Below are 12,357 nucleotides of genomic sequence, written 5' to 3'. Positions count from 1 at the left end.
GGCATTTCTGGAATGGTAAAGAGTATTTCCTAAGTTGAACATATCAGTGTTTATAACATAAATACATAACTATGTTAAAAAGTTTTTTTTAACTAGGAAATAATTGTTCCTTTCACATTCTTTATATAGATTGAATACCTGCTTAAGAAGCTTACAGAAGCTATGGGAGGAGGCTGGCAGCAAGAACAATTTGAACATTATAAAATCAACTTTGATGACAGTAAAAATGGCCTTTCTGCGTGGGAACTTATTGAGCTTATTGGAAATGGACAGTTTAGCAAAGGCATGGATCGGCAGACTGTGTCTATGGCAATTAATGAAGTCTTTAATGAACTTATATTAGATGTGTTAAAACAGGTAAGAATTCTGTTACTGTATTTTTTTCTCATCTTTAGAATTTGACATTTTAAAATTAATATTTTTATCACAAAGATGAGTATAAGTCACTTATTTTCTTACACTGATTGCGGTTTTTTTTGTTTTTTGTTTTTTGTTTTTTTGTTTTTTTGTTTTTTTTGAGGCAGTCTTGCTCTGTCGCCCAGTCTGGAGTGCAGTGACATGATCTTGGCTCACTGCAACTTCCATCTCCTGGGTTCAAGGGATTCTCGTTCCTTGAAGGCATGCACTCCCATGCCCAGCTAATTTTTGTATATTTAGTAGAGCTGGGGTTTTACCGTGTTGGCCAGGCTGGTCTTGAATGCCTGACCTCAAGTAATCCACCCACCTCGGCCTCCCAAAGTGCTGGGATTACAGGTGTGAGCCACTGGGCCTGGCCTGATTTTGAATAGGAATAAAATTTCTTATTTTTCCAGTCTTGTATTAGGCTTTTCATTTAAAAAAATTATTGGTGCAATTTTAAAGTACAGTTAAGAATTTTAAGTACAGTTAAGAATACATATATTATTATATATTAACTTTTTTTTTTTGAGACAGAATTTCACTCTGTCACCAGGCTGGAGTACAGTGGCATGATCTTGGCTCACTGCAACCTCCGCCTCCTAAGTTCAAACAATTCTCCTGCCTCAGCCTCTGAGTAGCTGGGACTATAGGTGTGTGCCACCATGCCCAACTAATTTTTGTATTTTTGGTAGAGATGGGATTTCACCATGTTGGCCAGGATGGTGTCGATCTTTTGACCTTGTGATCCACTAGCCTTGGCCTCCCAAAGTGCTGGCATTACAGGTGTGAGCCACCGCACCCAGCCCATTTCCAAAGTATTTTTAAAGTATCTTTCTGTCATGTGTGCATTCATAACCATTTATCCAGAAAGATCTCCATGGCATAATGCTGAGTGGAAAAAAAACCACATTGCTGAACAGGAGATACCTTTTAATCCCCTTCAGATAATGTTAATGTGTGTGTGTAGAGCTGTCAGGAAGATGCTTGCCAAAATGTTTACAGTGATCACCTCTAGATGGTGGGATTTTGGTGAATTTTTTTCTTCTTTATTCCTTTCTGTATTATTGGACTTTCTATATGATTTTATATTATTTTTATAAAATCAGAAAAATGCCTCTGTTTGTAGAGAAAAAAATACCTTTATGTAACAAAGTTGCTTTTGTCTTACTTAGACTGTCATCTTTTTCTTAGCACCCAGCATAGCAGATGAAGCTTGATGCTTGTTAAATACAATTTATATTTTTTTGGTGACTCTTTGAAACTTCTTACATTATTATATTGAATAATAACTGATTTGGGATTCCCTTACTTTGATCCTTTCTTTCTTCCATAGGTAATAGTGTTGTCTTTGTTCTTTTTTTTTTCCTAATGGAGCACATCATAAACGTTGAGGCTGAATTTGTATAGGTTTTTGGTGCTACAAAGAGGTATGAGACGTGGTCTCCATCTGAAGTGGAATTCTCAGCCTCTTAGGATGGCAGGATGTGACTGTAGTAGAATTGCAGTATGAGATAGCTTTTGCTTAAATGTCCAAAGATTAGGAAACTGAATATGTAATATGATTAGAACTTAGTATAATAACCAACTGAAACTTCAATCGATATCATATATATTTAATGATACGTATATTCTGTCATGCGCTATCACACCTGTAGATTTAATACTAAAAGTAGCAACTATTCTTAAACAAGCCTGAAGGGCTTTGGCCTATAATAATGTATAATTTTGCTTAAGTAAACATTTGAGTCACACACCTTTGAGGCCAATCTGTGGGAAGGAAATACAGAGCTAGTGAGTGTTAGCTTAGAAGCCACATTTAGAAGCCAGTATTCGAACTCCTGGTGCAGTATTTTCCTGCTGGTCTGGGGCACAGTTCCTCCTTCAGAATACTGAGAGGTCAGGCAGAAAGGTAGGTTGGTACCAGAGGTGGAAGTCCTTGAGTATTTGTTGAGAAGATATATGTGGCCAAGCTTTAGCATTTTCATTGATTGAGGTTTTGCTTATTTTATTTAAAAATTTTGGCTGGGCGCAGTGGCTCACGCGTGTAATCCCAGCACTTTGGGAGGCTGAGATGGGCAGAACACGAGGTCAGGAGCTAGAGACCATCCTGGCCAACATGTTGAAACCCCGTCTTTATTAAAAATACAAACATTAGCCAGGCATCGTGGCTTGCCAGCTACTCAGGAGGCTGAGGCAGGAGAATCACTTGAACCTGGGAGGCAGAGAGATTGCAGTGAGCCGAGATCGCACCCACTGCATTCCAGCCTGGGCGACAGAGTGTTACTCCTTCTAAAAAAATTTTTTTTTGTAGAGATGAGGTCTTACTATGTTGCCCACGGTGATCTTGAACTCTTGGCCTCAAGCGATCCTCCTGCCTTGGCCACCCAAAGTGCTGGGATTACAGGCATGAGCCACTGCATCAGGCCTAATTGAGGATTTAATTTACAGAGAATCATTGTTAGGGGTTCATTCTTTCTTTTTAAGTGGAATAGACCAGTATAATGAACTCCCACATACCCATCAGCCAACTCCAGTAACCACCAACATATGGCTAATCCTACCCCACCTACTTTAACCTCTCCTGTATTATTTTGAAGCAAATCTCAGGTATTTTATTTTGTTTATAAACATTTCAATAGGTATCTCTAAAAGATAATGATTTTTAAAAAAATGTCAAATGCTACTTAATATCAAGGGGGTTCTGTTATCTGCATATCATTTTTGGGAGGGGTTGTCTCTGAAGTGTCTGAAATTGTATGCAAATTTTTGTCTGGTTATGCTTGCCTGACTGGGTGTAATGCCCCTCGCCTTCACAGATTCTCAGAGGGTCCAAGAACAATTGGTGTTCATGTTTTCAGGATCATATATCAAATAATGGAGTAGGCAAGTATATCAAGGAAGAGATGTCAGCTCTTACAAGTAAAAGGACAAGAATTTATATCACATTTTATCTTTCACAGGGTTACATGATGAAAAAGGGCCACAGACGGAAAAACTGGACTGAACGATGGTTTGTACTAAAGCCCAACATAATTTCTTACTATGTGAGTGAGGATCTGAAAGATAAGAAAGGAGACATTCTCTTAGATGAAAATTGCTGTGTAGAGGTGAGTCTAGTGTTACTTCTTTGCATTATTACCCCATGCTGCCCCCTGATGCTGAAGTAGCTTCTCACCTTCTTCCACCTAGACTCTAGAACCTTAAAATAATCCCCAAATTTACATTTCCAAAATAACATAGGCATACAGTTGCCATGGTTTCTGAACCAAACATTAAAGACAGCTGACAAAATTTTTTTCTAATATGAATTTATTTTCAACCTTATACTTGTGAACAAAATATAAGGATTAAATCATTTATTGGAACATTTAAGGAATCATTTATTGAATAAAATGGAGTCATAAAAGAGATAATAAAGTAAAAACAATGTTCAGTAAGACAATATTTGGAATCACAAATATGCCAGAAAATCTGGGACATTTTGAGTGCAAGAAGTAAAAGAAGATGTAAGCATTGTCTTTGAATACTTTGGGTGACTTTCAGGACACTTTGTTCATAGGTACTAATTCTTGAAAGAAGTGAAATTCTCAAGAACATAAATTTTTGAGTTTTTAATTTTTATATGAACTGTCCCCGTGTCTGTATGTGTTGAAGAACATTTAAATACCTGAAATCTCACGCATAAACTATAATGTATTTTAGTGAATAATAATGTCTTGAGATGTGTAAAGCCCATGAAGGAGTCTGCTTTTAACTAAGCATAGAGAACTACAAGGCTACCAAAGGCCAGTTTACTCATAAACATATAGGACAGAAACCACAGGTTGCCAGCCACAACATTCCAAGTGCAAGGAAAGAAAGCCACATGATGCAGATGTAGGAATCACCCTAGCTTAGGTGCTTCATATCCCACAGGGTTAATACCTCTTGTAACATCATCACAGATATACCTTCCAGGATTCCTGCAAGGGAGGTGCTCAGGGTAAGAGCTGCTATGCCCAGGAAATCGCAGTGCATGGCATTCTATCAGGTGTTTATAGTTTTCCCAATCTAGATGTAGTATACCAATGGGGTCATTTTTACCGTAAGTAATGTGCTTAGGGAACAGCATTAGTAAATAAGTAATATGCATTTATAGGTATTTTTCATTGACATTAAGTTTCAGCTGATTTTTACTTAAAATTTTGAAGAACTAACTTTGCTTTCTGTTTCAGTCCTTGCCTGACAAAGATGGAAAGAAATGCCTTTTTCTCGTAAAATGTTTTGATAAGACTTTTGAAATCAGTGCTTCAGATAAGAAGAAGAAACAGGAGTGGATTCAAGGTAAGGTGATTTTTATTATTTGCCATTATATAACTTGAGAGCTCTGAATTTCTTTTTTTCTTTTGAGATGGAGTCTCGCTCTGTCGCCCAGGCTGTAGTGCAGTGGCGTGAACTTGGCTCACTGCAACCTCCACCTGTGGGTTCAAACAGTTATCCTGCCTCAGCCTCCAGAGTAGCTGGGACTATAGCCAGCATGCCCAGCTAATGTTCTTGTGTTTTTAGTAGAGATGGGGTTTCACCATGTTGGTCACATTGGTCTCAATCTCCTGACCTTGTGATCCACCTGCCTTGGCCTCCCAAAGTGCTGGGGTTACAGGCGTGAGCCACTACGCCCAGCTGAGACCTCTGACTTTCTAGTTTTGAATCTCATGAAGGATACTAAGGCATTATTTCCTCATTGTCTGTAGTTATTTCTGCATGTGATACAGTAGCTGAGAGAAAAACAAATTAAGATGAGCTCTCAAAGTTTTCATTAGTTTTGTTTGCATAATGAACCTGGGGTAAATTATAAATGGGAGATTTACTTTTTAAATAGATTTTGGGGTTGCAAGTAAAGTTTTGCTACAGTAATATATTGTGTAGTGATGAAATCTGGGCTTTTAGTGTAACCATCACTTGAATAGTAGCTTTTAGGTAATTTCTCATCCCTTGCCAGCCTCCTGCCTTCCCACATTTCTGAGTCTCCAATGTCTAGTATTCCATGCTCTATGTCCACGTGTACACATATTTTAGTTCCCACTTAAAAATAAGAACATGTAGGCCCGGCACGGTGGCTCATGCCTGTAATCCCAGTTCTTTGGGAGACTGAGGTGGGTGGATCACAAGGTCGGGAGATTGAGACCATCCTGGCTAACACGGTGAAATCCTGTCTCTACTTAAAAAAAAAAAAAAAAGCACATGTGGTATTTTATGTTCTGTTTATGGGTTATTTCAAGAAATACTTCAAGATAATAGCCTCTAGTTCTATCCATATTGCTGCAAAAGACATTATTTCATTCTTTTTTTTTTATGACTGAGTAGTATTCCAAGGTATATGTGTATATGCACACACTACAACTGTTGGTGGACCACGTGGGTTGATTCCATATCTTAGAGATTTTAGGTTTTACTTACTATTTGAAGAGTATAGAATTTTCCCCTTTAAGGACTGTGAAGAATTTTAAAGTGGCCGTCTTGAGGTTGAGGTAATACGTAAAAGAAAAGAGGAATTATGCAATAGTTTTTTAATACTTCAAGTGATTTTCAAGATCCATTACTTCCATGAGAAATTACTAATTTTAGGTAACTCAAGAACACAAACTTTTGAATTAATAACCTTTTAAAAAAATAATTTCAACTTTTATTTTAGATTCAGGGGTACATGTGCAGGTTTGTTACATGGGTGTATTGTGTAATGCCAAAGTTTGGGGTATGATTGAATCTATCACCTGGGAAGTGAGCATTGTACCCAACAGAGTTTTCCAACCTCTTCCCCCTCTCTACCTCCCATCCCAGTAGTCCCTAGTGTCTGTTGTTGCCACTTTTATGTCCGTGAGTACCCAGTTTTTAGCTCCCACTTATTAGGGAGAACATTCATTAATTGGTTTTTTGTTCTGTGTTAATTTGCTTAGGATAGTGGCCTCTAGCTGCATTCATGTTGCTGCAAAAGACATGATTTTGTTCTTTTTTATGGCTCCGTAGTGAATGAATAACTTTAAAGTGTTTCATTATTCCAAAATTAGTAAAGAATAAAATACAATATAAGAGGGCTTTTTAAAAAAAAATCCTGAAAGGAGATTCTGAATATTATATTCTTAGACATAGATAAAATTATGTTATATTGGAGAATTTTTGATGTGGTTTAAGAGTTCGAGGCAAATGCATCTGGTTTGAATGCTCTTTCCTGGGTCTCTTGGGTTGAGTTATGAATTCTGTAACTGCTTTTCTCTTCTGTGCAGTGGGGATAATAATAGTACCTTCTTCCCAGGGTGGTGGTGAGGGTTAGAAAATAGATAATGACAAATATACTGACACATTTTTCAAAATGACATAGATTGCAAACAATCTAGCTAGCTGTTAATAGGGAAATAGTTGAATAAGTTATGGTTTAGCTGCACAATGGTGTGTACAATGCAGTACTTTATGTACAGTACTTTATGTATCGATACTGGGAACTGTGAGATAGATTAAATGAAAAAAACTGAGGGTCAGAAGAGTGTGTTGTGCCATCATTGTGTGAAAAGAAGGTGGAAGACATATATACATATTTATTTGTATAGGCTTATACTATCTCAGGAAAGATGCATAAGAAACTGTTACCTTTAGTTACTAGTGGGGAGGGGAATCCAGTACTTGAGGTACAGGAGTAGAAGGGAGCTTTCCTGTGTGTCTTTGAATTTGAACTATGTGAAAGTATTAGCTATTCAAGAAATTACATTTAAGTAATTTAAACTATCAAAAGAAAAATCAGATGTTGTATAAAAGTTAGATAATGCATGTAAAGGATATATTTATTTTATTTTTAAAATAAATGACAGCTGCTGTTACTGTTATCTCAGGAAGGGGTTGCATAAGGCATAGATGATAGGCCAACTAAACACAGTAAGTTGCAAATTAGGTATCAGAAACTTGAATCTCTGTCCTTACTATGTCTTAATCTTGTTTGGCTTTTTGAGAAGTATAGAGAAAGGAGTTGAAAGTATTGTCATTAGTTCTTAAAAATGTGTGCAATATTCCGAGATTGAGTGCTTCTGAGCACAGATACAGTTACGGAATTTTGGAGCTAGAAAGGACTTTATAGATCATCTCTCATTTTAGAGATGAGGAAACTGATGCTGCAAGAGGTTATTTCTTGAGGGGAACTCTGAAAACAACCAAGAGGTTATGTGGCTGCTCAGGGTCACCCCACTACGGAGTGGCAAAATCAGAATCTACACTGGGCCTCTGGCTCCCTGTCTCGTTTTCTTCCCACTGTGCCATTTGCATAGTAGGCTTACAAAGAATAACTATTATTTCCCCATTTTTTTTTCTCCTACACCTTTTACAGCCATTCATTCTACTATTCATCTGTTGAAGCTGGGCAGCCCTCCACCACACAAAGAAGCCCGCCAGCGTCGGAAAGAACTCCGGAAGAAGCAGCTGGCTGAACAAGAGGAACTGGAGCGACAAATGAAGGAGCTCCAGGTTGCCAACGAAAGCAAACAGCAGGAGCTGGAGGCTGTGCGGAAGGTGGGAATGGGCGCTGGGCTGGGAGAGGGCCTTTCATTCCCCTGCAGAAGCCATCGTGCCTTGCTTAGGGGCGTTGGTTCTACCAAGACGAATGTAGTGCAGTTTTAGGGAGATACTTGTGGTGAACTGTTCTCAGAAGTGTTTCCAGACCATCAACTGAGACACACTGGTTTTCCTAGCCCTGAAACCATGTTGATCTCGGCAGCAAAAACATTTCGTTGGCTAGGAAGGAATTTTAATAATAATGAGCACAGTTGAATTTTGTCAGAAGAAGATGGGAAATTTCATTCCCTTGAGGATGTCAAGGCTGTTTTTAGTGACCTGGGCAAGGTGTGTTGCTTTTTAGTTTTCTCCTTAGCTCCCATCTTCACTCATGAGTACCTTGGAAGACGCTTAACTGTTAGTTTTACGTACTATTTGGAGTTAAGATACAGTCTGGGTCAGCTTTTCCTTCCATCTCAAGGCTAGGAGGTCAAGTACCATATGCTGTATGAGATAGTTGATGTTCACTGGGAACAGTTCCTTGGTTATGTCATGATCCCAGGGGTGGTAGTGAGTTCCCAGTATATGCGTATGATCTTTATTTGAGACACTTTTGGGCTGAGTCTGTCTGCCTTGAATCAGTGAGCACCTGCTAACCACAAGCTCAAGGACGCTTTCGTGCAAATCTGTGCAAAAACTTTGCCCTGGGATATGGGGGCGCTCATAATCTATGACTCCACATTCCTAGTGGGGTTCTCCCTTGGTAACCCATAGAAATGCCACATTGTGTGCTGAACTTCCTCTGAGTAGGGTAGACTCATGAAGATTTTAAAGAATGCTTTTATAATCTTAGGAGTTGCATGGGCATATATATAATCTTAGAAACAGTTATTACTATCACACACTTAACTTTGTAAAAGCAGCTCCTCGTTTCTGACTGCCTCCCGCCCCCGAAACACTCTTGCATCTTGCCTCTTTCTGCTGCAATACATTTTCTGCAAAAATTCCCTTTAAAGGTTACACTGAGCACCTGCAGTATGTGATTGCTGCTGCTTCCTTTCACTGTGCACACATCAAAAGTGGGTGTTATGAGGGAATGGCGGGGAGCTAGAACTTGGTGTCTTTTTTAAGAATTTTAAAATTATAAAGTACCTTGTACCTGCAGAGGAGAATATGAAATGTGTATATACAAATAATCATACAGTGAATACCCATGAAAATACTACCCAGGTTAAGATAGATTATTGCCAGTACAGGTTGGGTATCCCTTATCCGAAATGCTTATGACTCGAAGTATTTCAGATTTGGGATGTTTTTGGATTTTGGAATGTTTACTTTATATACCGTATTTACCAGTTGAGATCCTCTTGCCTCAGCCTCCCAAATCCAAAAGTCTGAAATTTGAAATGCTTCAGTGAGCATTTCCTTTGAGCATTATGTGAGAGCTCAAAAAGTTTCGGATTTTGGAGCATTTTATATTCTTTATTCAAATCTTTTCCTCATCCCTAACCCCTGGAAACCACTGATCAATTCTCTGTTCCTGTATTTTTGCCTTTTGCAAATTGTCATATAAATGGAATCATACAGAATGTACATTTTAAGACTGGATTCTTTGACTTAGCGTTGTATATTTGAGATTCATACATCGATGCCCTTTTTAACACTACATGCCATCCAGGAGCATGTAGTGTTCTGCTCTGTATAATGTGAAGAAGGCATGCCTGGTGTTAGCAAGCTGTAGACCTGTGTAGACAGCTTTCCCACTACCTAGGTTTATAGAATTATTTAAATGACTGATTTAGGATTCTTGGATAAGTGCTGAAAAATTCTTATAGATAGCTTAATAATCTTTGATTTTCTTGTCAACTAACACAGTTCTCCAATTTTTTCATGGAGGCATTCTTAGAAAAACACAGCTTAGATGAATATTTAATTAAATTTATTTATTTTGGGACAGGGTCTCACTCTGTTGTTCAGGCTGGAGTGCAGTGGTGCAATGGTTGCTTACTCCCCTGCTCAAGAGATCTTCTTGCCTTAACATCCCAAGTAGCTGGGACTACAGGATAATTTTTTGTATTTTTAATAGAGATGGGGTTTTGCCATGTTGCCCAAGCTAGTGTTAAACTCCTGGGTTCAAGTGATCCACCCACCTCAGCCTCCCAAAGTGCTGGGATTACAGGAATGAGGCACCATGCCCAGCTGAACCTTTTAATCATCTGGAATTAGGTTACGTATCTGTGGGTTTCTTAAAATTTGACAGGCCTCATTTTAATTAGAAGAAGGAATAAGAAATCATGGTAGTTTTTATAAATTAATAGATTTAAAGGGTTTACTTAAATTTTTATTTCTACTTTTGTTTCTTTTAAAAAATCATTTGGGTAGGTTCAAAATACACATATATAAAAAGGCAGCTGTGAAAGATTTCCTCCCCCTCCCCCACTTAGGAATTTCCACCCCTTGCCCAAGGTTAGGAAATATGAATATACATTCTTGTTTTCCCATTTTTTAAACACACAAAAGTATATACCAGTATTACTGTTCTGCCTCTAGTTTATTTCACTTAATTTATTTTTTAGATCTTTCCATATCAGTATAAAGAGAGTTTCCTCTTTTTTTTTTTATGGCTGTAGAGTATTCTGTTATACAACAGTGTCATTACTTAATCATTCCCTGTTAGTGAACATCTGGGTTGTTTTAATCTTTTAATAGGTAATGCTGTAGGGAATTATCTTGTACCTGTGTCATTGTATATGTGTTCACATATGTTCTGATATCTCTGGGGAATGAATTCTCAGAAGTGGGAATGCTGGGTCAAAGTGTGTAATTATGAAATCCAGGCTGATGGACCAGCCACCATCTTGAGTGTTGCTATTCACTGTGCTGGAACAAAAAGTGTTCTAGGGTTTGGCAGTGCAGTGCTCCAGCCCAGAAATGTCACACTATACTTCTATTTATAACATTTTGGTCAGAACTAGTCAGAACTTTCTGATGAGAAGTCAGCTGTCAGGCTTGCAGGAGTGCGCTTGTGTGTGGTAAATCATTTTTCTTTTTCTGCTTTTGAGATTATTTTTTGGTCTTTGTCTTTCAGCAGTTTTACTGTGGTGTATGTGGGTGTAGATCTCTTTGTGTTTATCCTCTTTAGAGTGTATTGAACTTGAATATGTAGATCAATGTTTTGCCTTAAGCTGGATAAGTTTTCAGCCACAAATATTTTTTCTGCTTTTTTCTCCCTCTTCTGATACTTCCATTATGCAAATGTTGGTAAACATAATGGTGTCCCACATTTCTCTAAGGCTGTGTTCATTTTTCTTCTTCTTTTTTTTTCTTTCTGTTTTCCAGTTGCATAACTTACATAGATCTATCTTTAGTAGATTTTTCTTGTAGCGCAAATATACTGTTGAGTCCCTCTAGTGAATTTTTCGTTTCAGTTATGGGACTTTTTACTTCCAGAATTTCCATTTGGTTCTTTCTGTGATTTATATCTCTTTATTATTCTCTATTTGATGGGATATTATCATTCCTTCCATTACTTCTGTAAGTATGGTTTCCTCTAGTTATTTGAGCATACAATATTTTATAACTGCTTTGAAGTCTTCATGTGCTAAATCCACCATCTGGGCCTCTTCATAGGCAGTTTCCATTGCCTGCTTTTTCCCCTGTATGTGGGCCATACTTTCCTCTTTCTTTACGTGTCTCATAATTTATTGTAGAAAACTAGACATTTTAGATAATGTGTGGTAGCAACTCTGGATTCTGATTCTACCCTTCTCCCCAAAGGCCTGTTGTGGTTTGTTCCTTTATTTGTTTAGTGACTTGGCTGAACTATTTCAGTGAAGTTTGTTTTCCTCACAGTGTGAAGCTTCTGACTATTGCTCCTCAGAGGCGCAGGCTTGGACAGGAGCACAGTCACCCTGTGAAGACCCTGATTTTTGCAGGGCACTCTTTGGGTGTCTTTCTGTGATCTCTCATTTAAGCTTTCCACCTCTGTTGGTACCACACCAACAGCTGTTAGAGTTCACTAATTTTGTTCTGTTGTTCTCCACAATGCCCTGAAACCTGAATTGCCTCACAGTCTGAGATCATTTAAATTCAGGCCTACATGTAGTCTTTAAGGTCAGTCTTTGAGACTTGTTCCTGCTACATGAGAACTCTTCTTGGCTGTCTCTTTCTCTGGTTCTCTCTGTCAGACGTTTGGCTAGTCTGGCAAGAGCAGTGGCTCACACCTGTTAATTGCTTTGGGAGGACAGGGTGGGAGGATCACTTGAGGCCAGGAATTTGAGACTAGCCTGGGCAACATAGCAAGACCTCATATCAGTCAACCAACCAACCAACCAACAACACTCTTAACTGGTCTGTGGGTTAGCGTGTTGTTCTCATGGAGCCACCAGCCTCCTCTTACTTCTCAGCCACTCTTGCCTGGAATAAAGTTTCTGCAACATGCAGCTG

The 12,357-nt window shown here is 38.4% G+C and overlaps 1 protein-coding gene across 7 annotated transcripts in view; it reads left to right on the top strand.

Moving 5' to 3' along the window:
* Positions 1-12,357, top strand: part of SWAP70 (switching B cell complex subunit SWAP70) — an 83,674-nt gene that overhangs the window by 57,361 nt on the left and 13,956 nt on the right. For all 7 annotated transcript variants that reach the window (XM_074014365.1, XM_065529549.2, XM_005578642.5 and 4 more), the window contains exons 4-7: positions 130-357; positions 3,360-3,506; positions 4,614-4,722; positions 7,748-7,929. In XM_074014365.1, coding sequence (XP_073870466.1) covers positions 130-357; positions 3,360-3,506; positions 4,614-4,722; positions 7,748-7,929 — 666 coding nt within the window. The remainder of the gene's footprint in view (positions 1-129; positions 358-3,359; positions 3,507-4,613; positions 4,723-7,747; positions 7,930-12,357) is intronic.

The sequence above is a fragment of the Macaca fascicularis genome, chromosome 14 (genome assembly GCF_037993035.2).
Source record: "Macaca fascicularis isolate 582-1 chromosome 14, T2T-MFA8v1.1".
In the NCBI taxonomy this organism is placed as follows: domain Eukaryota; kingdom Metazoa; phylum Chordata; class Mammalia; order Primates; family Cercopithecidae; genus Macaca; species Macaca fascicularis.
Note: the sequence above shows the minus strand (reverse complement) of the source record. Positions and strands in the feature narration are given on the sequence as shown.